The following is a 26048-nucleotide window of genomic DNA, read 5'->3' on the forward strand; positions in this document are numbered from 1 at the left end:
CAAACGCCCTATTAAGACACCATATGTTGGTGTTTCCTTAATTTTGCCAGTTAACTGTAGCTACACTCTGTGCTGTACATGTCTGTCTGCCTGCCTGTCTGAAAGTCTGTCTGTCCGCTTTGTCTGTAGTGCACTTGAGACGTTTCAAGAACTGAGAATGGCCTAAGGTTTGTCTCACGTCTTTATGACAACTGCGGTATGCTAGTCGTGTTTACTCCTTCAACTGCTACTCTACCCTCCTGCTCTCAGATGTTCTCTCACCTTGCTGCATATCCCTCTGGGCTGTAGCCCGGGTGCTCTCTCTCTCTCTCTCTCGCTCTCTCTCTCTCTCTCTCGCTCTCTCTCTCTCTCTCTCTCTCTCTCTCTCGCTCTCTCTCTCTCTCTCTCTCATACTCCCACAATTTCACCCAAACCGTGTTCTTTGCATCTTTATCAGTGTGAGACATACCTCAGGGTCGCAGTAACATGCATTTGACCAATTCTTATATAACGGGATCAGTCGCCATTTTATGTGTCATTCTATATTAAATGATGGTGAGATGTTTGTTTTGCCCTCAGAACAACCTCATTTCGTCGGGGGCGTGGACTCTACAAGGTGTCGAAAGCGTTTCCACATGTTGACTCCAATGCTTCCCCCCGGGTTGTGTCAAGTTGTCTGGATGTCCTTTTGGGTGGTGGACCATTCTTGATACACACAGGAAACTGTTGAGTGTGAAAAACCCAGCAGCGTTGTAGTTATTGACACAGACCGGCGAGTCTGGCACCTACTACCATACCCCGTTCAACGGCGCTTAAATATTTTGTCTTGCCCATTCACCCACTGAATAACACACACACACACACACATAATCCATGTCTCAATTGTCTCGGGGCTTAAAAATAATTATTTAACCTGTCTCCTCCCCTTCATCTACACAAAGTGAAGTGGATTTAACAAGTGACATCAATATGGGATCATAGCTTTCACCTGGATTCACCTGGTCAGTCTAAGGCATGGAGATATCATTGTTTTGTATACTCAGTGTAGAGAGACACAGTAGGACCTCAGTGATGGGAACATGTTGGATGGAGGTCTGAACCGAAACGTCAGAAATTCACAGTGCATCAAACCATTACAGAAAAGGATTTATTGTGTTCTCTAATAAATTTAGCCAGACATTACACATTTTATTTTAATGTTTGTCTGTAGCAGACAGACGTTTTTTTCTTCCTCATTTAATATGTGTACTGGAGGGGTTTAATCTTGCCTGTTCAGTTGACTGGTTGGTCCTCTGAGGTTTGTGTCTTTGAGGTTCTACTGTCGAGAGATAGAGAGGTGGGAACAATGTAGTTCTGCCATCAGACTGGCACTCTGTCGGTCTTGCCTGGGCTATGACAAGGTGCTGAACCAGGAGGCCGTGGTCTTGTCACACCGAGCCAACAGAACCTTTTCTACACCGCTGTGGAGCTCTCCATTGACTGACCGTAGGATGCCGCGGGGTCAAGTTTCCCCTGGGTACAGATCTAGGATAAACTTCCCCTGGCCCAATCCTAACCTTAACCATTAGTTAGGAGAATGCAAAAGTTTTTTTTATCGTGATTATCTCCCCTTTGGCATACATTTATTGTTTGAAGCAGAGAAATATGACATAAGAGGATGACATTTACAGCACCATTGCCAAGACCCAACCCTGTAGATTACTAACAAGTATAGGAGCAGAACTTTTGAACAATTTAGGTTACAGCTATTGCCTTGCGCCTGAAGTTATAACACACAATAAAAGTCCTTGCTGGATGCTAAATGCATATTACCATTATCAGTCCCTATGCTACGCTACAATTCCCTATCCCCATCCACTCTATGCTACGCTACAATTCCCTATCCCTATCCCCATCCACTCTATGCTACGCTACAATTCCCTATCCCCATCCACTCTATACTACGCTACAATTCCCTATCCCCATCCACTCTATGCTACGCTATAATCCCCTATCCCCATCCACTCTATGCTACGCTACAATTCCCTATTCACATCCACTGCCTATGCTATGCTAATTCAAAATTCCCAGTGATTACTTTCTCTTTTCATCTATCACTCTCTCCCCTCACCTTTTTCTCTCTTTCATGGTTTTCCCTGCATCCACTCCCCCACTGCCTATATATTTCTATATAACTCTCTCTCCTACTCGTCTGAACATGTTCCCCCTCTCCCAAGCACTGTGCCTCTTTCTCTCCACCGTTTCCCTCTCTTTCTCCACCTCTATCCCTTCTTTCTAGGAACCCCAATTCTCTCTTCTCTCCTCTCCTCTCTTTCCTTCCCCCTGTCTATCCTCATCTATACCCTCTTTCTTGGCATCCCTCTCTCTCTCTTCCCTCATTCTTGGCATCCCCCTCTTCTCCACATTTTATCCTCTCTTTCTTGGCACCCCTCCCTCTCCCTCTTCTGTTCTGTCCTCCCTTTTCTGACTCTCCCTAGCTTCTGTGCTGGCCTGTGTCTGGAAGCGGTATCCTTGGCTGGAGGTCAGGTGGGTTCCCCGGTCATTCAGGGTCTTTCCTGAATCCTTATCTACAAAGAGATGGAGTGTGTGTGTGTGTGTGAGTGTGAGTGTGAGTGTGTGAGTGTGAGTGTGAGTGTGAGTGTGTGTGTGTGTGTGTGTGTGTGTGTTTGGAGGGGGGCTTGGTGTGTGTTTGTGTCTGTGGGGAGGGGGTGCTACATGGCTTCTCTGCCCAGTGTCTGCCCTTGACTGCATGCCAGAGGGTATCTGTCCAGCACACACTGCAGACCGGATGCATTAGAATAAGGGGTGAGAAGTGTGTGTACAGTGCAATCAGAAAGTATTCACATCCCTTGACTTTTTCTACAATTTGCTGTGTTAAAATGAATTAAATAGAAATTGTGCGTCACTGGCCTACACACAATATCCCGTAATGTCAAAATGGAATTATGTTTTTAGATATTTTTACAAATGAATTCAAAATGAAAAGCTGAAATGTTTTGAGTCAATAAGTGATCAACCACTTTGTTATGGCAAGCCTAAATAAGTTCAGAAGTACAAATTTGCTGAACAAATCACATAATAAGTTGCATGGACTCACTAGGTGTGCAATAAGAGTGTTTAAAATGATTTTTGAATTACCTTTCTGTACTCCACACATTCAATTATCTGTAAGGTCCCTCAGTAAAGCAGTGAAATTCAAACACAGATTCAACCACAAAGACCAGGGAGGTTTTTGTGCCTCGCAAAGAAGGGCACCTATTGGGTAGATGGGTCAAAATTTTTAAAGCAGACGCTGAATATACCTTTGAGCATGGTGAAGTTATTAATTACACTTTGGGTGGTGTATCAATACTCCCAGTCACTACAAAGATACAGGCGTCCTTCCTAACTCAGTTGCCGGAAAGGAAGGAAACAACCCAAGGATTTCAACATGAGACCATGGCCGCAAACAGAGAAACCTGAGGATGGATCAACAACATTCTAGTTACTGCACAATACTAACCTAAATTACATAGTGAAAAGAAGGAAGCCTGTACAGAATAAAACATATTCCAAAACATGCATCTTGTTTGCAACAAGGCACTCAAGTAAAACTGCAAAAAATATGGCAAAGAAATGTACTTTATGTCCTGAATACGGAGTTAAGTTTGGGGAAATTCCAACGCAATACATCACTGAGTACCTCTCTTCATATTTTCAAGCATGGTGGTGGCTGCATCATGTTATGGGTATGCAGGTCATTGGCAAGGACTGGGGACTTTTTTGGGATAAAAATAAATGGAATGGAGCTAAGCACAGGCCAAATCCTAGACGAAACCCTGGTTCAGTCTTCTTTCCACCAGACACTGGGTGACAAATGCACCTTTCAGCAAACCTAAAGCACAAGGCCAAATATACACTGGAGTTGCTTACCAAGATGACATTGAATGTTCCTGAGTGGCCAAGTTACAGTTTTGACTGCAAGACTTGAAAATGGCTGTCTAGCAAGGATCAACAACCATCTTGACAGTGCTTGAAGAATTCCTTAAAGACTAATGTGCAAACATTGTTCAATCCATGTTGGCAAAGCTCTTAGAGGCTTACCCAGAGAGACTCACTGCTTTAAACACTGCCAAAGGTGATTGTAACATGTATTGACTCAGGGGGTTGAATAGTTATGTAATCCAGGTTTAATAGTGTATTTATTTTATATATTTTTTAAACAGAGTTTGAATTTTTCTTCCACTTTGACAGAATATTTTGTGTAGATTGCTAACAAATAAATGACATTTAAATCCATTTTAATTCCACCTTGTAACGCAACAAAATGTGGAAAAAGTCGAGGGGTGTGAATACCTTCTGAAGGCATTGTATGTGTGTGCGTGTGTGCGTGTGCGTGTGCGTGTGTGTGTGTGTGTGTGTGTGTGTGTGTGTGTGTGTGTGTGTGTATATCCCTGAGGCATGGGTTTGACATTGCTGCATTATCATGACGGTGCCAAACACACAAACACAAACACATGCGCACAAAGTTGCCGCGCTCGACCTACATCACTTCAGCGCTCTGTATCAAGAGCACTTGAGGAATGAGGGGGCTGAGACTCTGAAGGAGAGCCAAGTGTGAGGAGAGCCACCTGAGTGTGTTACCGCGGCGACTGCTAATGGAACAGTTGGCCAGTGTGTGTGGCAGTTTTTTTGTTCGTCCGTTGGATAATTAATTGGCCCGATGGCCCTCTGGGAACTGTAGGCAAGTTGTTTCATAAAATATGCCAGTATAATATACATATAGGAGTTGTAGTTCTCTGTAGTTCAGTACCTGAGGGTTTTGGTGGTCATGTCGATAGCGGTGATGCCGTGGTACATCAGTGTCTCACTCCACACCGGGTTCAGAGTGTTCTTCAGTGTTTTGGTGCGGAGCTTGTTCGCCTGCAGGGGACGAAAGTGAGAAGGAGAGAGGGATGAGAGATGGAAATGGAGAAGAGAGGTTCAAAAAGGGGGAGAGAAAGGATTGGTTGAAAGAGGGAGAGAGGAGAGAGAAATGAAAAGTATAGAAAATAGTGGGTGTGGGAGCATAGGGGAAATAAATGGGGGACTGAGAAAGTGACAGGTGGGAAGAGATATGAGAGAGAGAGAGAAAGAGAGAGAGAGAGAGAGAGAGAGAGAGAGAGAGAGAGAGAGAGAGAGAGGTGAGGCAATAAGTTGGAGCGGGAGAGGGCAATTGGGGTGGAGTAAGAGGGAGTTGAGATGATAGAGAGATATGAGGGAAATAATTAGGAAGAGAGAGACACACAGAGAGGGTAGGATGATGAGAGGAAGTGATAGATAGAGTGAGATGATACAGCAAAGGACAGAGAGAGTGAGAGAGAGAGAGAGAGAGAGAGAGAGAGAGAGAGAGAGAGAGAGAGAGAGGAAACGTAATTTATCTCCTTCCCCCAGGAAATGGTAGACATCTGCTCACCTACTTTATAGAGGAGAACAGGAGGACATGAGGCTTCCCCGCGTCACCTGTCTGTCTGTCTCCCCTAGCCTGACGCTAGCACCACTACCGGCCAGACCTGCAAACAAGCACTGCGCTAACGCTAACACACCACACCTGTCAATTAGCCCGCGCTAACACAATTAGCATGAAAAATCAACGCCTCTCAATGAAGAAAGGCCCAGCGTTAGCGTCCGATAATGCTACGCTAACTTCCCCTTCGTGAATGATTGAGAAGGCAGGGTTATCACATTGGCCGTTTCTAGCTACTATTTTCCATTATATGTTGCCTCCGGGACGTGCTGCTGTTTTACATATTTCATTTATTTTCTTGGTTACACAACGGCTGTGTCTTGTTTTGATGCCGAGACCAGGCACACTTCCTCACTTACTTGGTCTTGAATCCCCCCAGTGCACACACACACACACACACACACACACACACACACACACACACACACACACACACACACACACACAAACACACACACGGACACACATGCACACGCACGCACACAGACGTGCACAAACACACCAAGAGAGCGAAGGACTGTATACTCCCAAGTCGCTCAAGCGCGAGCCTAAATCCCGACTCCCCGGGGCATTCTGGTGCTCCGGAGCTAATTGCCTCTCACTCTCCATCCTTCTCTCTCTCTAAACCTTTCTCTATCTCTCACTTTCTTCCTCAAATCTCTCCCCGTCTCTCTCTTCCTCCATTCCTCCCTACTTCGTTTCATCTCTCTCCCTCTCTCTCATCCTTAACTCTTTTTCACCCTCTTTCTCATCTCCGCTTTTCCATCGATACCCCCAGGTACATCCCGGCCAAAACAGCATATGGTGTCATAAAAAAAAAATTGCCTGCCTGGCTCCATCTCTCTTTCTCTCCCCTGCCCCCTTCCCCCCGTCATCAATGCTGTTACATATTCCCCTAAATATTTCATTCTTAGCCTCTCCCTCTCCCTGCATCCGTCTATATGGACCCTCTCCCTCTCTTCCTTTCCCTCTCTCTCCCCTGTTCCCCGAGCTTACACACACAACTGGCTAAGACTGTGACTCAGAAATCTCATTCTCCATGCGCCACAATTGGGACAGGGAGCAGACGAGAACGTTGAGCCGGGAAGATACCTAGAACCACTCTCACTGCTCTCGCTCTCTCTCTCAATCTTTTCACCTCTCTCGCACTTTCTCTCTCGGTTTCTGTCTCTGTCCTCCTCTCTCTCTCTCTCTCTCTCTCTCTCTCTCTCTCTCTCTCTCTGTGTCTTTCTTTCTTTCTTTCTCCCTCTCTCTCTCTCTCTCTCTCTCTCTCTCTCTTCATCTCTCTCTCTGTGTGATGTGTGAGGTAGGAGAGAGTGTGTAATGGTGTGTGTTATTTTTTTGTTATGTTTTTGTGCATCAGAGAGAGAGAGCAAGTGTGTGTTTCTGTGGAGGTGTGTTTAGTCAGGTGTTTCTGTCCATGTGCGTCCGGCGGTCCTTTAGTAGGAGGAATCAGCTTGTGCCCCTGTATGTGTGGAAGCTGGTGTGTGAAGGAGTGTGTATCTATGTGGGAGTCTCTCCCTGTGTGTGTGTGTGTATGTGTGTGTATGTGTGTGTGAGTGTAAGTAAGAAAAAAGGGGGAGAGAAAGGGGGAGAGGGAGAGTGTGTGTGTGTGTGTGTGCTCGTGCCCCTGTGTGTGCAAGGAGGTGTGTATGCGTGTGAGTCCCTCCCTGCCTGTCATCCTCTGTTTCACGCTCACGTGCTCCCCACTCCTCGGCGCCGTAGACTCATGTGGTTGATATTTACCAAACGGGGGTTTGTGGGTACTTACGTATGTGCTGACGTATATCACCCCCCCCCCCCCCCCCCCCCCCCCATCTACACTCGCCTGTTGACGTGAGCAGTGTAACAATCGGCACAGTTTCCATGACAACCACCTGCTGCTGCCCCCCCCTCATCCCTCCTTCTCTCACCCCTTTACCTCCCGCCCTTCTCTTGGTACTGTGTTGCTATTTCAAGGTCATAGAGGGTCACATAGAGATAGAGAGATAGTGACAGAGACGGGACGGAGGGCAGGATGGAGAAATACGGTGTGGAACAAAATGAGGAGGGGGGGAATTAACAGAAGCAGACCTGTATTTTTTGGGTTCGACCACAGACATAGTGTTTATAATACCTGTCTGGCTCTGTCTCCATGCGGCTATCACAACTTACTTTGATGTTGAGCCAAACCCAAGATGGCCACCAGCAACAATCAACCTGAGAAGATTGTCAGCTGCCAAACCTCCCAACCATTCCCAAGAACAACAACTCCAAAAATCTCAACAAAGCCGGTAAAATGGGACCAAAACACTGCTGTGGAGCACAGAGAAATGTCACATTAACCAGCGAAGTGCCAAAACAACTCCTTTTCAGTCAATGTAGCATGTCAACATGCTACATTAGCTAGCTAGTAACATTTGGCCTAAAGCCAAAGCCCAGTTTTGATATTTGGACTAGCCAGTCAAATAGAAAAAGTAGAGTTCCCGGGCTAGGGTAAATCAAATTTGCAGAACAAGCTCTATTTTGGTGGCCTCCGGTACATTTTAATGCCTTGATTCCAACCGAAATACACAGCTAAATTATTGAATAGTTTTTTTTTTACCTTTATTTAACTAGGCAAGTCAGTTAATTAAGAACAAATTCTTATGTTCAATGATGGCCTAGGAACAGTGGGTGAACTGCCTTGTTCAGGGGCAGAACAACATAATTGTACCTTGTCAGCTCAGGGATTTGATCTTGCACTCTCAACACTCTAACCACTAGGCTACCTGCCGCCCCAAACTTTAACAACTTTAACTCCCAGGTTTGTAAAATAAGTTGTGGTATTGAATAGAAAGACATTAATTTACATTTAAAATGACTGAAAGTAATTTGAATTCAGTCTGTTGTAAAGAGACACAAAAAGGAAACTTAAGAACAGGAAACAGAAATAGTGCACATAGAACATATGTACTGCTTCTTAGACTTGCGTTCAATGAGAATGACAGATCTAACTAGAAAAATAGTAAAAATTAGCAGGTTTAAACCTGTGTTCTCTTGAGATGAAAACCATTTGCAGTTTTACTGGAATTGCCACAATTATGTTTGTTCTTCAAATATGTATTTTAATGGCTCAGCTGCTGTGGACACTTAGGGTAAGGAAACCAATGTGTCAATTTGTATTGACCTTTAACAGTTTGGCCTGTCAATCAATCACTGTGGGTGGAACTGTCAGGAGAGGGGGCAGGATGTTTGTGAGTCACAGAGTTGGTAGGGTTTCAGACCTGTCAATCACTGTGCGTGGGACTTTGAGGGAGGTGGTACATTAGTAATTTGGTCAGAAAAAAATAGTGGCATCGGACCGAGGCTCTGCATCTGTCCTCGTGCTCCTAGACCTTAGTGCTGCTTTTGATACCATCGATCACCACATTCTTTTGGAGAGATTGGAAACCCAAATTGGTCTACACGGACAAGTTCTGGCCTGGTTTAGATCTTATCTGTCGGAAAGATATCAGTTTGTCTCTGTGAATGGTCTGTCCTCTGACAAATCAACTGTAAATTTCGGTGTTCCTCAAGGTTCCGTTTTAGGACCACTATTGTTTTCACTATATATTTTACCTCTTGGGGATGTTATTCGAAAACATAATGTTAACTTTCACTGCTATGCAGATGACACACAGCTGTACATTTCAATTAAACATGGTGAAGCCCCAAAATTGCCCTTGCTAGAAGAATGTGTTTCAGACATAAGGAAGTGGATGGCTGCAAACTTTCTACTTTTAAACTCGGACAAAACAGAGATGCTTGTTCTAGGTCCCAAGAAACAAAGAGATCTTCTGTTGAATCTGACAATTAATCTTAATGGTTGTACAGTCGTCTCAAATAAAACTGTGAAGGACCTCGGCGTTACTCTGGACCCTGATCTCTCTTTTGAAGAACATATCAAGACCATTTCAAGGACAGCTTTTTTCCATCTACGTAACATTGCAAAAATCAGGAACTTTCTGTCCAAAAATGATGCAGAAAAATTAATCCATGCTTTTGTCACTTCCAGGTTAGACTACTGCAATGCTCTACTTTCCGGCTACCCGGATAAAGCACTAAATAAACTTCAGTTAGTGCTAAATACGGCTGCTAGAATCCTGACTAGAACCAAAAAATTTGATCATATTACTCCAGTGCTAGCCTCTCTACACTGGCTTCCTGTCAAAGCAAGGGCTGATTTCAAGGTTTTACTGCTAACCTACAAAGCATTACATGGGCTTGCTCCTATCTATCTCTCTGATTTGGTCCTGCCGTACATACCTACACGTACGCTACGGTCACAAGACGCAGGCCTCCTAATTGTCCCTAGAATTTTTAAGCAAACAGCTGGAGGCAGGGCTTTCTCCTGTAGAGCTCCATTTTTATGGAACGGTCTGCCTACCCATGTCAGAGACGCAAACTCGGTCTCAACCTTTAAGTCTCTACTGAAGACTCATCTCTTCAGTGGGTCATATGATTGAGTGTAGTCTGGCCCAGGAGTGGGAGGGTGAACGGAAAGGCTCTGGAGCAACGAACCACCCTTGCTGTCTCTGCCTGGCCGGTTCCCCTCTTTCCACTGGGATTCTCTGCCTCTAACCCTATTACAGGGGCTGAGTCACTGGCTTTACTGGGGCTCTCTCATGCCGTCCCTGGAGGAGGTGCGTCACCTGAGTGGGTTGAGTCACTGATGTGGTCATCCTGTCTGGGTTGGCGCCCCCCCCCCCCCCCCCCTTAAGTTGTGCCGTGGCGGAGGTCTTTGTGGGCTCAGGATGGTAAGTTGGTGGTTGAAGATATCCCTCTAGTGGTGTGGGGGCTGTGCTTTGGCAAAGTGGGTGGGGTTATATCCTTCCTGTTTGGCCCTGTCCGGGGGTGTCCTCGGAGTGGGCCACAGTGTCTCCTGACCCCTCCTGTCTCAGCCTCCAGTATTTATGCTGCAGTAGTTTATGTGTCGGGGGGCTAGGGTCAGTTTGTTATATCTGGAGTACTTCTCCTGTCCTATTCGGTGTCCTGTGTGAATCTAAGTGTGCGTTCTCTAATTCTCTCCTTCTCTCTTTCTCTCTCTCGGAGGACCTGAGCCCTAGGACCATGCCCCAGGACTACCTGACATGATGACTCCTTGCTGTCCCCAGTCCACCTGGCTGTGCTGCTGCTCCAGTTTCAACTGTTCTGCCTTATTATTATTCGACCATGCTGATCATTTATGAACATTTGAACATCTTGGCCATGTTCTGTTCTAATCTCCACCCGGCACAGCCAGAAGAGGACTGGCCATCCCACATATGCTCTCTCTAATTCTCTCTTTCTTTCTCTCTCTCGGAGGACCTGAGCCCTAGGACCATGCCCCAGGAATACCTGACATGATGACTCCTTGCTGTCCCCAGTCCACCTGACTGTGCTGCTGCTCCAGTTTCAACTATTCTGCCTTATTATTATTCGACCATGCTGGTCATTTATGAACATTTGAACATCTTGACCATGTTTTGTTATAATCTCCACCCGGCACAGCCAGAAGAGGACTGGCCACCCCACATAGCCTGGTTCCTCTCTAGGTTTCTTCCTAGGTTTTGGCCTTTCTAGGGAGTTTTTCCTAGCCACCGTGCTTCTTCACCTGCATTGCTTGCTGTTTGGGGTTTTAGGCTGGGTTTCTGTACAGCACTTTGAGATATCAGCTGATGTACGAAGGGCTATATAAAATAAATTTGATTTGATTTGATTTTGATTTAGTTTACTCTTTCAATGTAATTTATTGTGGCAAAAACTACATCTCAAAAACGACAGTTGAAGACGGAAGTTTACATACACTTAGGTTGGAGTCATTTATCAATGACTCCACAAATTTCATGATAACAAACTATAGTTTTGGCAAGTCGGTTAGGACATCTACTTTGTGCATGACACAAATAATTTATGCATGACACAGATTATTTCACTTATAATTCACGGTATCACAATTCCAGTGGGTAAGAAGTTCACATACATTAAGTTGATTTTGCCTTTAAACAGCTTGGAAAATTCCAGAAAATTATGTCATGGCTTTAAAAGCTTCTGATAGGCTAATTGATATAATTTGAGTCAATTGGAGGTGTACCTGTGGATGTATTTCAAGGCCAACCTTGCATCTTGACATCATGGGAAAATCAAAAGAAATTAGCTAAGACCTCAGAAAAAAAATTGTAGATCTCCACAAGTCTGCATCATCCTTGGGAGCAATTTCCAAATGGCTGAAGGTACCACGTTCATCGGTACAAACAATAGTATGCAAGTATAAACACAATGGAACCACGCAGCCATCATACCACTCAGGAAGGAGAAGCGTTCTGTCTTCTCGAGATTAATGTAGTTTGGTGCGAAAAGTGCAAAATCACCCCCAGAACAACAGCAAAGGATCTTGTGAAGATGCTGGACGAAACAGGTACAAAAGCATCTATATCCACAGCTAAACGAGTCCTATATTGACATAGCCTGAAAGGCCGCTCAGCAAGGAAGAAGCCACTGCTCCAAAACCGCCATAAAAAAGTAAGACTACGGTTTGCAACTACACATGGGGACGAAGATCGTACTTTTTGGAGATACGTCCTCTGGTCTGATGAAACAAGAATAGAACTGTTTGGCCATAAGACCATCGTTATGTTTGGAAGAAAAAGGGGGAGGCTTGCAACCAAAAAACACCATCCCAACAGTGAAAGACGGGAGTGGCAGCATCATGTTGTGGGGGTGCTTTGCTGCAGGAGGAACTGGTGCACTTCACAAAATAGATGGCTTCATGAGGAGGGAAAATTATGTATATATATTGAAGCAACATCTCAAGACATCAGTCAGGAAGTTAAAGCTTGGTTGCAAATGGGTTTCAAAATGGACAAAGACCAAGCATACTTCCAAAGTTGTGGCAAAATGGCTTAAGGACAACAAAGTCAAGGTATTGGAGTGGCCATCACAAAGCCCTGACCTCAATCCTATAGAAAATTTGGGGGCAGAACTGAAAAAGCGTGTGTGAAAAAGTAGGCCTACAAACCTGACTCAGTTACACCAGCTCTGTCAGGAGGAATGGGCCAAAATTCCCCCAACTTATTGTGGGAAGCTTGTGGATGCCTACCCAAAACGTTTGACCCAAGTTAAACCATTTAAAGGCAATGCTACCAAATACTAATTGAGTGTGTGTAAACTTCTGACCCACTGGGAATGTCATTATTTTTATTCTGAAATGTCACATTCTTAAAATAAAGTGGTGATCCTAACTGACCTAAAACAGGACATTTTTACTTGGATTAAATGTCAGGAATTGTGAAAAACTGAGTTTAAATGTATTTGGCTTAAGGTGTATGTAAACTTCCGACTTCAACTGTACATTCAACTGTACTGTACTCTTTCAATTTAGTTTGTTTGGCAAAAACCTAAGAAAAAATGTGTTCTGTCAAGTAAACATGTTGAGAAACAACAATATAGAATTGCAGGAAAATGGTTTTCAAAATGCTGCTGTATAAGTGACGTAGTATGCCAGGAACATACTGTATGAATAACTGTAGCTAAAAAAGTAAGTGTATGTGTAGTAAGCTGTTAGTGGCCCATGTGTCTCACCCTAAAATGTTGTCCCTCTCCACCTCAGAACTTAGCCTACTCTTCTGACTTGGACATGTAGCCTATAGCCTGTTTTAGAGAAATGTCATCATCAAATATTGTAAGAGCTTTCATTGTCTGCTTATGTTCCCCTGTTATTTATCCTACGGTTCTGACTTGGTGTACAGGGAGAATACTGTAAGAATGTCCCATGTTCTGAATTCTGTCGCTGTACATTTCAGCTCACTCATGTCTTAATCGAAATTACGGCTTGACTATTATCTGCTCATCATTCCCTAATGTCATAGTCTCCATTGTTATATTGCTTATACATGTACAGGTCTATCGGATTAGTATATTATTCATCATCTTAGGCTATGTTACAATGATGCATTTCATTGTTTCGCTTACTTTGTGTAGCCTATTATAATTCGCTTACGTGGTTCTCTATATACCAGAACATCATAGTATATGATGGCCTGTAACCATGTTTTCCAGTAACAGTCTCTTCACATTCAAAAAAGTTCACGTAATTCCAGTTCATATTCCGAGGGTTGTTTTGTTTGTGCAATGCTCTGTCTTTGCGTTGGTCTAATGTCTATAAAAGTGGAGCCCCGTGATTGTATTTTCCTTACTTTTAGACCACACAATAAAATACTTCAAATGGTATACTAACAGCTGAGATACCGTCGTTTTCTCTCTCTTTCTCTCTCTCTCTGTGTGTTTGTGGTGACAAAGAAGAGTAAAGTTAAGGCCTCAACATCTTGCTGGAATTTATCTGAACTAACATCTATCTGAATTTATCTTACAGTTTGAAAGTGCTGAACGAATAAGCACTTGCTCATACATAGAGCTAAGTGTGATAATAAACATTACGAATTTACTGAACATAAATATAATAATGTTTGTGTATGGTCCAAAAGTCGGTATTCGTTATTCTTGAAGGAGAATGCTTTTTTCTTTATGGAGTTACACAAATCCACAAGGAGTCAGTAGTAGCCATGTTTATTTAAGCAAGTCAGCCATATCAGCCATGGTTTTTAAAAAAGCAGTAAATTAGGCTGACTGAACGGTTTCGCTGCCAGATGAGGCCCCGTTGATAGCCAGGTGTAGCGGTGGTAAGGATTCACTCCATGGTGCTGAAAGGAAAGTTCGGCTGACGGGACAGCTTTCTGTAGGCCCTAACAGTTTGTGGGCACCGTTTGTCACTGCTATAATGCATTAAATGTATTGTTTAGTGTTGTGCTGTGTCGTGGCTTTTCTGGCATGCATCTTAAACAATTGGTTGAGTTTTTCCCACTTTGGATTTGCATGCTAAAATCACCACTAGACACTTTAATCAAATCAGTGGGCCTATAGCAATAAGTATCATGACATTAGCTTTGTTAACCTTCAATCTCTTTTCTTTTATCATATTTTGGAAGAGAATGAGTCTCTCTCTCCGCCACCTATTGTTCCTGCAGTGACAATTGAATGTAATATATCTGCAGATATTCGCCAGAAAGCAGTAATAGCCTGCCCGTATGCAAATTAGGTAGCCAAATGAACGGCTCTCTCGCCGATGCGCTTCCGTTCCGTTTACCTCCATAATGTTTCCGTCATCCTTCCCTATGACAGAAAACAACCATCACTAACCTCTATTTGGATGAAGATTTCTACCTCAACGAGTCAGCGGTGCAGGACATACTGCCGACCCCCGGACCAGGCCCTAATCCCAGAGACTCAGAAGAGGAAAAGGCGACGTAAGAGAGGCCAACGTGCGGGAACCCTGACAAAACCACGTCGGCAAATAAATAATCTACCTCTACCCCCAGTTCTATTAGTGAACATACAATAAACAAACTGGGAGAGCTCTGTTCGAGAGGTTCTGGTCACCCGAGTTAAAGTACCTCATGATAAGCTGTAGACCATACTATTCGCCAAGAGAGTAGCTGTATATTTACCAACACAAACCGATGCTGGCACTATGACAGCACTGAATGAGCTGTATGGGGCAAATATGAGCTGTATCAGTCTTCACTGATATTTTCAACCTCTCCCTGACCCAGTCTGTAAAACCTACATGTTTCAAGCTGACCACCATAGTCCCTTTGCCAAAGAACGCTAAAGTAACCTGTGTAAATGACTATTGCCCAATAACCTTCATATCTGTAGCCATGAAATTGTAAGGACAGACGCTGAAGACGAGAAGCAAGTACAGGGAGTGAACATTTAATGAAACAACAGACATATAACAAAACAAGAACAGCGTCTGGACAGGGGGGACAAAACGACATTACGACAATAATGCTGACACAGGGATCTAACCGAGGGACAGACAGATATATGAGGGGCAATCAACGAGGTAATGGAGTCCAGGTGAGTCCAGCAAGCGCTGATGTGCGTAATGATGGTGGCAGGTGTGCGTAATGATGGGCAGCCTGGCGTCTTTGAGCGCCAGGGAGGAGGAGCGGGAGCAGGCGTGACAGAAATGCTTTGAAAGGCTGGTCATGGCTCACATCAACACCATCATCCCAGACAACCTGGACCCACTCCAATTTGCATACCGTCCCAACAGATCCACAGATAACGCAATCTCTATTGCACTCCACACTGCCCTTTCCCACCTGGACAAAAGGAACAACTATGTAAGAATGCTGTTCATTGACTACAGCTCAGCGTTCAACACCATAGTGCCCTCCAAGCTCAACACTAAACTAAGGACCCTGAGATTAAACACCTCCCTCCGCAACTGGACACAACAGGAACAGGATCCTAACTGTCTATCTGTACTTCCCCACTCCTTTTCCTGTTTGCCGGAAAATGGCTGCTGGCTAAGGACGCTGCTGGGACATTTGCAGCGTTTACTTTTTTACTCTTTATTCTAATTGCTGTTTTAAACTGGTTTTGGAATTTAGCAATTTTACCTGCGTCTTGGTTTGTCTTCTCCCAAACTTTGACTGCAGCCAACCACAGTGCACAAGAAGAGCACAGATACCACGAGGCAGAAAAAAGAGCAGACTGACAAACCAGCAGTTTCCCAGTCATCACTCGCTTTGTGACTGACACGCGCCTGTCCTATCAATAGATCACTAGACGATGCATATCATTAATTCAGGCGAGAGAAGACTATACCAACGTTTCTGTCGAGCTTATTGAAACTTTTAAATGAAAAGAAGCCTAGTTCGTTGAAAAAAGTAGCCAGCTGACAATAGCTGTGTTCGAATACCCATACTAGCATACTGTATACTACATACTTAATGAGTATATACTACATGCTATATACTATTAGTTCATTTTAGTATACTGTAAACGAGCGGTATCCTTTCAATTGAGTGTACTAGCTCTTCGCCTGTCTACCGGAAGTTGATGCTGTTGCTATGCAACCTCTTGCTAGCTTGTTAGTATAACAAATTACTAGCTAGACATTTTACGACTTCGGGTGTGTTCTTAAATTCAATCTGGAGTGCCATAGAGCACTCAGAGTGTGCTCTGGGCGTTCATAAATTCAGAGCGTTGTCAGATTGTCTGTTTGTAAATCCAGAGAGTTTCGTACTCTGAGCTCACACTGGACACTCGGGCCGAGGAGTAGGGTTGATTCGAGCGTTCTAATCTGTCAATGGCAGTCAACTACTCAAGCTAACGTTGGCTAGCTTGCTAGCTATTTCCAGACACAAATGAGAGAACACCTCACTCTAACCATTTCACTCGCCCTAGCGATGAATTTGTATCCACTCTCGTTGGACTTCGGCAGCATATTTTCCAGCGTTTTCTTCAAATCTGCAAACGATGTGAAGCCACACCCATTTTCTGAAGAATGTCATTATGGGCCCTAAAAGTACAGATATAGTGTCCACTGTTTGTATACTTGATATTTTGGCGAATGTAGTACGACATCCGGGAGTTTATGGCAAACTAACTATATCCAGACTATTTTATTTAACTAGGCAAGTCAGTTAAGAACAAATTCTTATTGTATGTAGGTGTGCCAGCACTACCTGTTCAGGGGCAGAACAACAGATACCTTGTCAGCTCGGGGATTTGAACTTGCAACCTTCTGGTTACTAGTCCAATGCTCTAACCACTAGGCTACCCTTCTGCTACAACCAATAAGCATTCTATATACTCAATTTACATTACAAATAGTACGGTTAGTGCGGTTAGTATAAGTATTTGAACACAGATAATGAGTCTGTTATCATCTGTTGAGCCGACCACCGCTGCTTATGGAAAACACTGATTAAGCCCAGTGCTTTGACCAACCTCACAGCTGGTATTGTCTGTCCCGTAAACAGCAGAGAAGCACTCCGAATTCAACATATCATCCACAATATACACAACTGGAATCATTTCAAAATGGACCATGTCCATGAAAGTACGCCAATCATTTCTAGGAATCTTAAGTGCCATGCTATCGAAAGCTGCAGTACTTCAAATTCGTTTTGGATTACAGTAAGCACTGCGTCATGGTGGTTTGGGTAAGAGATCATTTAGCGCTTCGCTGTGAGGCAAGCTGTTTCAGTGGAAAGGAACACACACACACACGACTAATAGACTGGGTACCACTAATGTGGAAGATGATGAGGGAGAGGGAGGTTGTGGTGACCTTGCTTGCTCCAGGCAGGAGGTGGAGCTTGACGTATGGATCGGCCAGTCCGTTGGAGTCCATGGCCTTTAGTCCCTGTGGGGAGAGACACACAGGGATGGTTACAGATGCACACGCGCACGCACTCGCGCACACATATGCAGACGCACACAGTGAGAGTCACACACACACACACAGGCACAGACAGAACACACTTGGTCAAGGCTTAGCTATCATACACATGGCATACAGTCATACACCACAGGCTGTACGCCAGACAAGGTCAGGGCATGACAAAAGAGCATTACGTCCTTTGGTGTTCAACTCTCCTCTTGTTTTGTCTATTTTGTCGCATGCCATTCTACTCAACTCGTTTTCAATCTACGTCCATCATTTCTCAAGCTAGTCTGTTTGTATGTAGGTGTGCCAGCACTACCAATGCTTTCCATTGGGTTGGGGTGCTTATCTGGGTATAAGCATAGTCAATCGCCTTCCAAAAAAGGACAAATGATAGGAACTCCCTGAAATTACAGTAGTAGGAAAGCACAGAATTACGTCTGGATCCCAAATCGCACCGTATTCGCTATGTAGTGCACAACTTTTGACAGGGACTCATATAGCGCTTGTCAAAAGTAGCGCACTTTATAGCGAATGGGGTAACATTTGGGACACACTTTTAGTCAGGTTATATTATTGAATGGGTCTACCATAATACCCATAAGGAGTATATATTGAATGTTTGCCTGGTGTGGGCTGAATGCGAAACGTATCTTTCTAGCCCGGATCACATCAATACTCAACTCTGCCTCATTGTTAAGAGATAAATCTTGGTTCTCTCTCACCGAATAGAGTTCACTCACGGGTTTTCTAGGCAAGCACCATTGTCTTCACGGCTTCATGGCTTGATGTGCTGGGTCAGAGCTAAGCCTGTCTCCGCGGGAAAATACATATAGAGTAACGTTTGAAGCTGCAACGCTAACCCGAGGCTTGCAGTGGATTGGATAGCGCTTAAGCTAATTTCCCTTTGAGTCTTGACGCGTTGTGTGGAGGGGACGTGGATTAGCTTAGGCTTGGGGTGTAAGTGGAGTCTTGTTTTCAAGCCTAGCCCCTGACGGAGATTAGAACAGTTGAGTTTCTTACCTTGGCCTTGTGGATTGTACAGTGTAGACAGTTGTTCTCGTGATCGAAGAGCAGGGTGAACTCCAGGGTGCCCAGATAAGCTGTAAAACAAAACAATCGACACAGACAATCCATTATTGGCCGTTGGTTTGGCCCTGGCTGTGAATACAGCCTAAAGAAAAGTGTGTATAAATTAACTGAATGCACATAAACACATATGCATGCACAGATGGCCATACAGATGAATGCACATAAACACATATAAATGCACAGATGGCCATACAGAAGCATGCACATAAACACATATGCATGCACAGATGGCCATACAGATGCATGCACATAAACACATATGCATGCACAGATGGCCATACAGAAGCATGCACATAAACACATATGCATGCACAGATGGCATGCACATAAACATAAACACCAACATACACACACCTTCCACCCCCCCACCTCCCCAAACACAGAAACCTGTAACTCCAGCCTCCTGCACAATTCTGGAATCTGGATACGCCAATGCTTATTTTCCTGACACTCTCTTAAAAAAACACACCTTGTTTGTATTACTCGCTGTGAGTGGAAAGAAAAATAGAGGCTTGAGGACCGAATAACATTACTCCGACACAGCAAAATAAATCACACAGTGTGTGTGTGTGTGTGTGTGTGTGTGTGTCTGTCAGTGTGTGTGAGCCCCTCTGTCGGAGAAACTCGGAGCGAGCGACAACAAACGCGAGACAATGACGGTGGAGAAGATGTTCGACTCACAATCAGTCCGCTTTAAACACATGCAGTGCCAGCTAACACTGAGAAATGTACCCAGAAAGTGGTTTTGACACAAACAAATGGCGACTTCGAGAGTCGGGATTAAACCGCAAGAATATTGAGGCCCGTGTTTGTTTTCCGATGATTAACTAGGATACACATTCATTTACATAAATCACCGCACGGACTCCATCGAGTTCATGTGCGTAGACATGCACGAACACACACAATTTGACACCTGTGCACACTGTGATAAACATACCCATACACACACATAGAGACAAAGTCAAACACAACACAAATACACTCAGAGACAAACAGAGAAAACAGACATGCATGAATACATGACTTCACAACTGGAACATTGTTAATTAACTCGCCTGACATTTTAACACCCACAGTTCAAACCATAAGGGCATTCAGAAAGACAAGCAAACGAAACACAAGCCACACTGACTAGAGCCTCACATACTTTGACCAATCGATGTACACAATTGTCAAAATCGTTGTAATAAAACACACAGTGCCTTCAGAACGTTTTCACACCCCTTGACTTTTTCCGCATTTTGTTGTGTTATAGCCTTAATTTGACATTTGTGTCACTGGCCTACACACAATATCCCATAATATCAAAGTGGAATTATGTATTTTGGAAATGTTGACAAACTAATGAAAAATGAAAAGCTGAAATGTCTTGAGTCAAAAAGTATTCAACCCCTTTGTTATGTCAAGCCTAAATAAGTTCAGGAGTAAAAATGTGCTTCAAAAGTCACATAATAAGTTATTAATTACACTTTGAATGGTGTATCAATGCACCCAGTCACTACAAAGATAGAGTACCACTCTCCATATTTTCAAGCATAGTGGTAGCTGAATCATGTTATGGGTATTCTTGTAATTGTTAAAGAATAGGGAGTTTTTCAGTATAAAAAAGAACTGGAATGGAGCTAAGCACAGGCAAAATCCTAGAGGAAAACCTTGACTATTTTGCTTTCCACCAAACACTGGGAGATTAATTAACCTTTAAGCAGAACAATAACCTAAAACACAAGGCCAAATATACCCTGGGGTTGCTTACCAAGACGACATTGAATGTTCCTGAGTGGTCGAGTGACAGTTTGACTTCATTCGCCTTGAAAGTCTATGGCAAGACTTGAAAAGGGCTGTCTAGCAATTTTCAACAACCAACTTGACAGAGCTTCAAGACTTCAAAGAACAATGTACAAATATTGCGTGCAAAGCTCTTAGAGACTTACCCAGAAAGACATAGCTGTAATAGCTGCCGAAGATGCTTCTACAATGTATTGACTCAGGGGTGTGAATACTTATGTACATTTGATATTTCTGTATTTCATTTTCAATAAATTTTCAAAAATGTTAAATGTTTACTTTGTCATTATGTGGTAATGTGTGAATATGGGTGAGATTTGTTTTTTAGTTCATCCATTTTGAATCCTTTCTTCTGTTACACAACAAAATGTGGAATAAATCAAGGGGTATGACTACTTTCTGAAGGCACTGTATATGTTTAATGAGTGTATGCACAAAACTAACGTTTGCACAACCGTTGTGGCTAAAATACACCCAGGAGGAAATGTGCAATGGTTGTGATGTGTTGTGAATGCGTTGTGTGGAACGTTTTGGAAAAAAAATCATATTGTCAAATGAGATTTCTCAATTTCTAATCCTTTCTGTTCTGCGTCCTCATATATCCATGAAACACTTCATTTGTGCTTGTGTATTGCTCATTCCTTTGAAATATACTTGGAACAAAACATGGGATCTATGCGATATTAATTGGATGTTGTTGGAGATGTGAGAAGGAAAATTTGGCCCACTTCTCTTTCTTTAAAACCCTGTCTAATGACGTGTTACCAAGCGATGTTCTTAATTATTATAAACATTGAGATTAATTGAGGATATGGCATCTTATTGAGAATGTTTGCGTTGGCACTAGAATGATTCGAAATAGATTCACACACACGCACGCACGCACGCACGCACGCACGCACACACACACACACACACACACACACACACACACACACACACACACACCATACTTGACCCAAGGCGTTCCTTTCCCTAACCCCTGAACCCCACCAAACCCCCACCCCCCTCCCCCCCACTCACTCACTTTCATCATCGTCGTCTGAATCCACCCCTTCTTGCCTTTCCCCCCGGTCCTCTTCGATGGGTTTCCTCTCCTTCTCCTTATTCTCTCCGTCCGTCTCCCCTCCATTGCTCAATCCGAAATCTGGTTCCTTCAGGATCTTCTTCTCCCGGGGCGGGGGAGGGGTCATGGGAAAGTCGTGGAAGCGCGGGAAGAAGTCGGAGATCTGCGGGATAGGCATTATGGGCCCCGGGCACACGTTGATGGCAAAGTGCTCCTGCATGGAGATCTTGACGGGAGAGGGCGGAGGGAGAGATCTGGGAGCAGAGGAGGTAGCACGAGACGGTGCGGGGGAGGATGGGGTGGAGGAGGAGGGAGGGATGGAGAGATGGGAGGAGGTGGAAGAGTTGGGTGGGGGGGCGAAGTGGGAGTGGGGCGGAGGAGGTTTCGATACGCTCATGTGGACCGCCGGATGGGACTGTGGGTAGGCGTGTGTGTGTGGGTAGTTAGGTGTGTGTGTGTGTGTGTGTGTGTGTGTGTGTGTGTGTGTGTGTGTGTGTTGTGGGGGGTGGGGATGGACATGAGATGAAGAGAGAGAAATAGAGAGGGAAAAATGAATGAGAGGGGAGGAAAGGAAGGGTGGGAGACAGAGCGATAGTATCACTCACTTTATCGAGTATATCTCACTTCCTGTTTTTTTTTGCTGACCCTCTCTCTCCCTCACTCTCCCACTGTTCATAATGCTCTTCTTCAAGTACCTGAGCTGATGTAAGCTACTCCCAATATCTCAATAGTCTTTCATGTCAAAATATTGAGCTACTATGTCAGATCTCCGAATACATATTCATGTTTGACAGTGTATCGTTCTACTCTCTCCTTTTACTGTTATTCATACCTCTACTGTACAAGTTCATCCCTGCATCTCTCTCTACATCGCTCTCCCTCATCTTCCTTTCGCTTTCTCTCTACATCTCTTTCTCAGTAAGGATATACAGTGCCTTGCGAAAGTATTCGGCCCCCTTGAACTTTGCGACCTTTTGCCACATTTCAGGCTTCAAACATAAAGATATAAAACTGTATTTTTTTGTGAAGAATCAACAACAAGTGGGACACAATCATGAAGTGGAACGACATTTATTGGATATTTCAAACTTTTTTAACAAATCAAAAACTGAAACATTGGGCGTGCAAAATTATTCAGCCCCTTTACTTTCAGTGCAGCAAACTCTCTCCAGAAGTTCAGTGAGGATCTCTGAATGATCCAATGTTGACCTAAATGACTAATGATGATAAATACAATCCACCTGTGTGTAATCAAGTCTCCGTATAAATGCACCTGCACTGTGATAGTCTCAGAGGTACGTTAAAAGCGCAGAGAGCATCATGAAGAACAAGGAACACACCAGGCAGGTCCGAGATACTGTTGTGAAGAAGTTTAAAGCCGGATTTGGATACAAAAAGATTTCCCAAGCTTTAAACATCCCAAGGAGCACTGTGCAAGCGATAATATTGAAATGGAAGGAGTATCAGACCACTGCAAATCTACCAAGACCTGGCCGTCCCTCTAAACTTTCAGCTCATACAAGGAGAAGACTGATCAGAGATGCAGCCAAGAGGCCCATGATCACTCTGGATGAACTGCAGAGATCTACAGCTGAGGTGGGAGACTCTGTCCATAGGACAACAATCAGTCGTATATTGCACAAATCTGGCCTTTATGGAAGAGTGGCAAGAAGAAAGCCATTTCTTAAAGATATCCATAAAAAGTGTTGTTTAAAGTTTGCCACAAGCCACCTGGGAGACACACCAAACATGTGGAAGAAGGTGCTCTGGTCAGATGAAACCAAAATTGAACTTTTTGGCAACAATACAAAACGTTATGTTTGGCGTAAAAGCAACACAGCTGAACACACCATCCCCACTGTCAAACATGGTGGTGGCAGCATCATGGTTTGGGCCTGCTTTTCTTCAGCAGGGACAGGGAAGATGGTTAAAATTGATGGGAAGATGGATGGAGCCAAATACAGGACCATTCTGGAAGAAAACCTGATGGAGTCTGCAAAAAACCTGAGACTGGGACGGAGATTTGTCTTCCAACAAGACAATGATCCAAAACATAAAGCAAAATCTACAATGGAATGGTTCAAAAATAAACATATCCAGGTGTTAGAATGGCCAAGTAAAAGTCCAGACCTGAATCCAATCGAGAATCTGTGGAAAGAACTGAAAACTGCTGTTCACAAATGCTCTCCATCCAACCTCACTGAGCTCAAGCTGTTTTGCAAGGAGGAATGGGAAAAAATGTCAGTCTCTCGATGTGCAAAACTGATAGAGACATACCCCAAGCGACTTACAGCTGTAATCGCAGCAAAAGGTGGCGCTACAAAGTATTAACTTAAGGGGGCTGAATAATTTTGCACGCCCAATTTTTCAGTTTTTGATTTGTTAAAAAAGTTTGAAATATCCAATAAATGTCGTTCCACTTCATGATTGTGTCCCACTTGTTGTTGATTCTTCACAAAAAAATACAGTTTTATATCTTTATGTTTGAAGCCTGAAATGTGGCAAAAGGTCGCAAAGTTCAAGGGGGCCGAATACTTTCGCAAGGCACTGTACATGCCTTCACGATCCAAGATGGCAGAATGTGAAGTCGTTTGTCTGTGACTAGTAGATTTGAACCTACTAATAACCTAATCCACAATATCCTTGTTGTGTAGTGCAAACTATTTTGTTTTGCTGGTGTAAAGATCGCGTGTCTCCCACAACCCGGATACACCATTTTTTTCTCTCGCTATTTGCACTTCTTTACTTGAAGTTTACCAAAGTAACCTTATCTCTGGCTAGCCTGGGTTCTATCCTCAGCTTTCCCTCCACGGAGTGTCTCGTCCACGCTGCTCCCCTTCACTCTCCTCCTGGCTGCCAGAGGCAGCTCAACAATCCCCAACCCGTTCTCTCAATCGACCCCCTCACTCAATCAACTCACACAGACTCACACATACACACAGTCCCTCTCTCCCCTTACCTTTCCTTGGCCTCTATTTCTTACATCTCGCAGAGAAAATGTCAATTTTCGTGGTATTTCTTTATGCACTGACTGTACTGAACTCTGGAGAAAACGAACATTGTCGATGGGTGAGTACATCTGACAATGTGCTCTCCCGTCCATTAGACATATTGTCTGCGGGAACTCGCTCTTTTTCACTCGGTCCACTCGTCCAAGTGCCGATGCATTTGTGGCATGATGTGAACAGTGCGAACTTGTGTCACTAACAAAGTCTAATGGTTTTAAATGACTTGCAGTAGGTCTCTTAAAAAAGTGACGCCGTGTAAGGCTATTAAACAGAGGTGCCTAGTTATTCTTATTTTGTTGACATCAGGTAACGTGCAACCTAACCCTGGCCCTGATGTGCAATGTCTTCAACCCCCCTTTTAAACCTATTATTTTTCATTTAAATGTACGCTTGTCAAAAATGGATGGGGTTAGGATTTGGGCTATATCAACGGATGCTGATGTAATTGTGTTTTCGGAAACCTGGCTCAGCAAGTCTATTCTTGATAATGATATTTGTATAAACGGTTACAATGTGTATCACACTGATCGAGTTAAGAATGGTGGGGGTGTGGCCATATATCTAAAGACTAAATTCCTTGTAACTGTGTTAAAGTCTGAAACTATTTGTAAACAGTTGGAATTTCTTGCTTTGAATCTTGAGGTTTCAAAGGTTTCAAAGGGTCTCTCTATAACTGTGATTGGCTGTTATAGACCTCCCCTCTGCTCTCTATAACTGTGATTGGCTGTTATAGACCTCCCCTCTGCTCTCTATAACTGTGATTGGCTGTTATAGACCTCCCCTCTGCTCTCTATAACTGTGATTGGCTGTTATAGACCTCCCCTCTGCTCTCGGTGATGCATTTTCTTCTCTGATTCACCTTATGTCTAAACTTCTTTACAGTGAAATGATTTTGATTGGTGATCTCAACTGGTGTTTGTTAAAGCCGGTGTCTTGATGATTTTAAAATGTTTTGTAAATCTATGAATCTTACCCAGTTGATTAACTCACCCACTCGCCCAAATCTCAAATGTCCAGAGAAATCTACCCTGATTGATTTGATATTGACAAATGTTCCACATAAATATTCTGCGGTTGGTGTGTTTTGATTTAAGTTACCATTGTGCTGTTGTTGCTGTTAGAAACACTAAGGTTCCTAAGACAAACCCACGCTTTATTCGTAAGAGAAATGTTAATAGTTTTAATGAGCAGGCTTTCTTTCATGATTTGTTTTTGCCTGGAGAAAGATTGAGCTTGCCACAGGAAATTCTTTCATGATTTGTTTTTGCCTGGAGAAAGATTGAGCTTGCCACAGGAAATTCTTTCATGATGGTTTTTTACTAAACAAACGTGCCCCATTCCGTAGGTTCAGGGTTAAAGGGCGGGTTAATCCATGGTTTTCTTCTGAGCTGTCTTGTATTATTCATGAAT

At 43.7% G+C, this 26048-nt stretch overlaps 1 protein-coding gene across 2 annotated transcripts in view; it reads right to left on the reverse strand.

The window, feature by feature from the left end:
• Positions 1 to 26048, reverse strand: part of doc2d (double C2-like domains, delta) — a 52499-nt gene that overhangs the window by 22222 nt on the left and 4229 nt on the right. For both annotated transcript variants that reach the window (XM_036954422.1, XM_036954423.1), the window contains exons 2-5: positions 21592 to 22045; positions 18708 to 18787; positions 17589 to 17663; positions 4772 to 4881 (exon numbers count right to left, since the gene is read on the reverse strand). In XM_036954422.1, the coding sequence (XP_036810317.1) occupies positions 4772 to 4881; positions 17589 to 17663; positions 18708 to 18787; positions 21592 to 22027 (701 nt within the window). In that variant the 5' untranslated portion in view covers positions 22028 to 22045. The remainder of the gene's footprint in view (positions 1 to 4771; positions 4882 to 17588; positions 17664 to 18707; positions 18788 to 21591; positions 22046 to 26048) is intronic.

This window comes from Oncorhynchus mykiss, chromosome 19 (assembly GCF_013265735.2).
Source record: "Oncorhynchus mykiss isolate Arlee chromosome 19, USDA_OmykA_1.1, whole genome shotgun sequence".
In the NCBI taxonomy this organism is placed as follows: domain Eukaryota; kingdom Metazoa; phylum Chordata; class Actinopteri; order Salmoniformes; family Salmonidae; genus Oncorhynchus; species Oncorhynchus mykiss.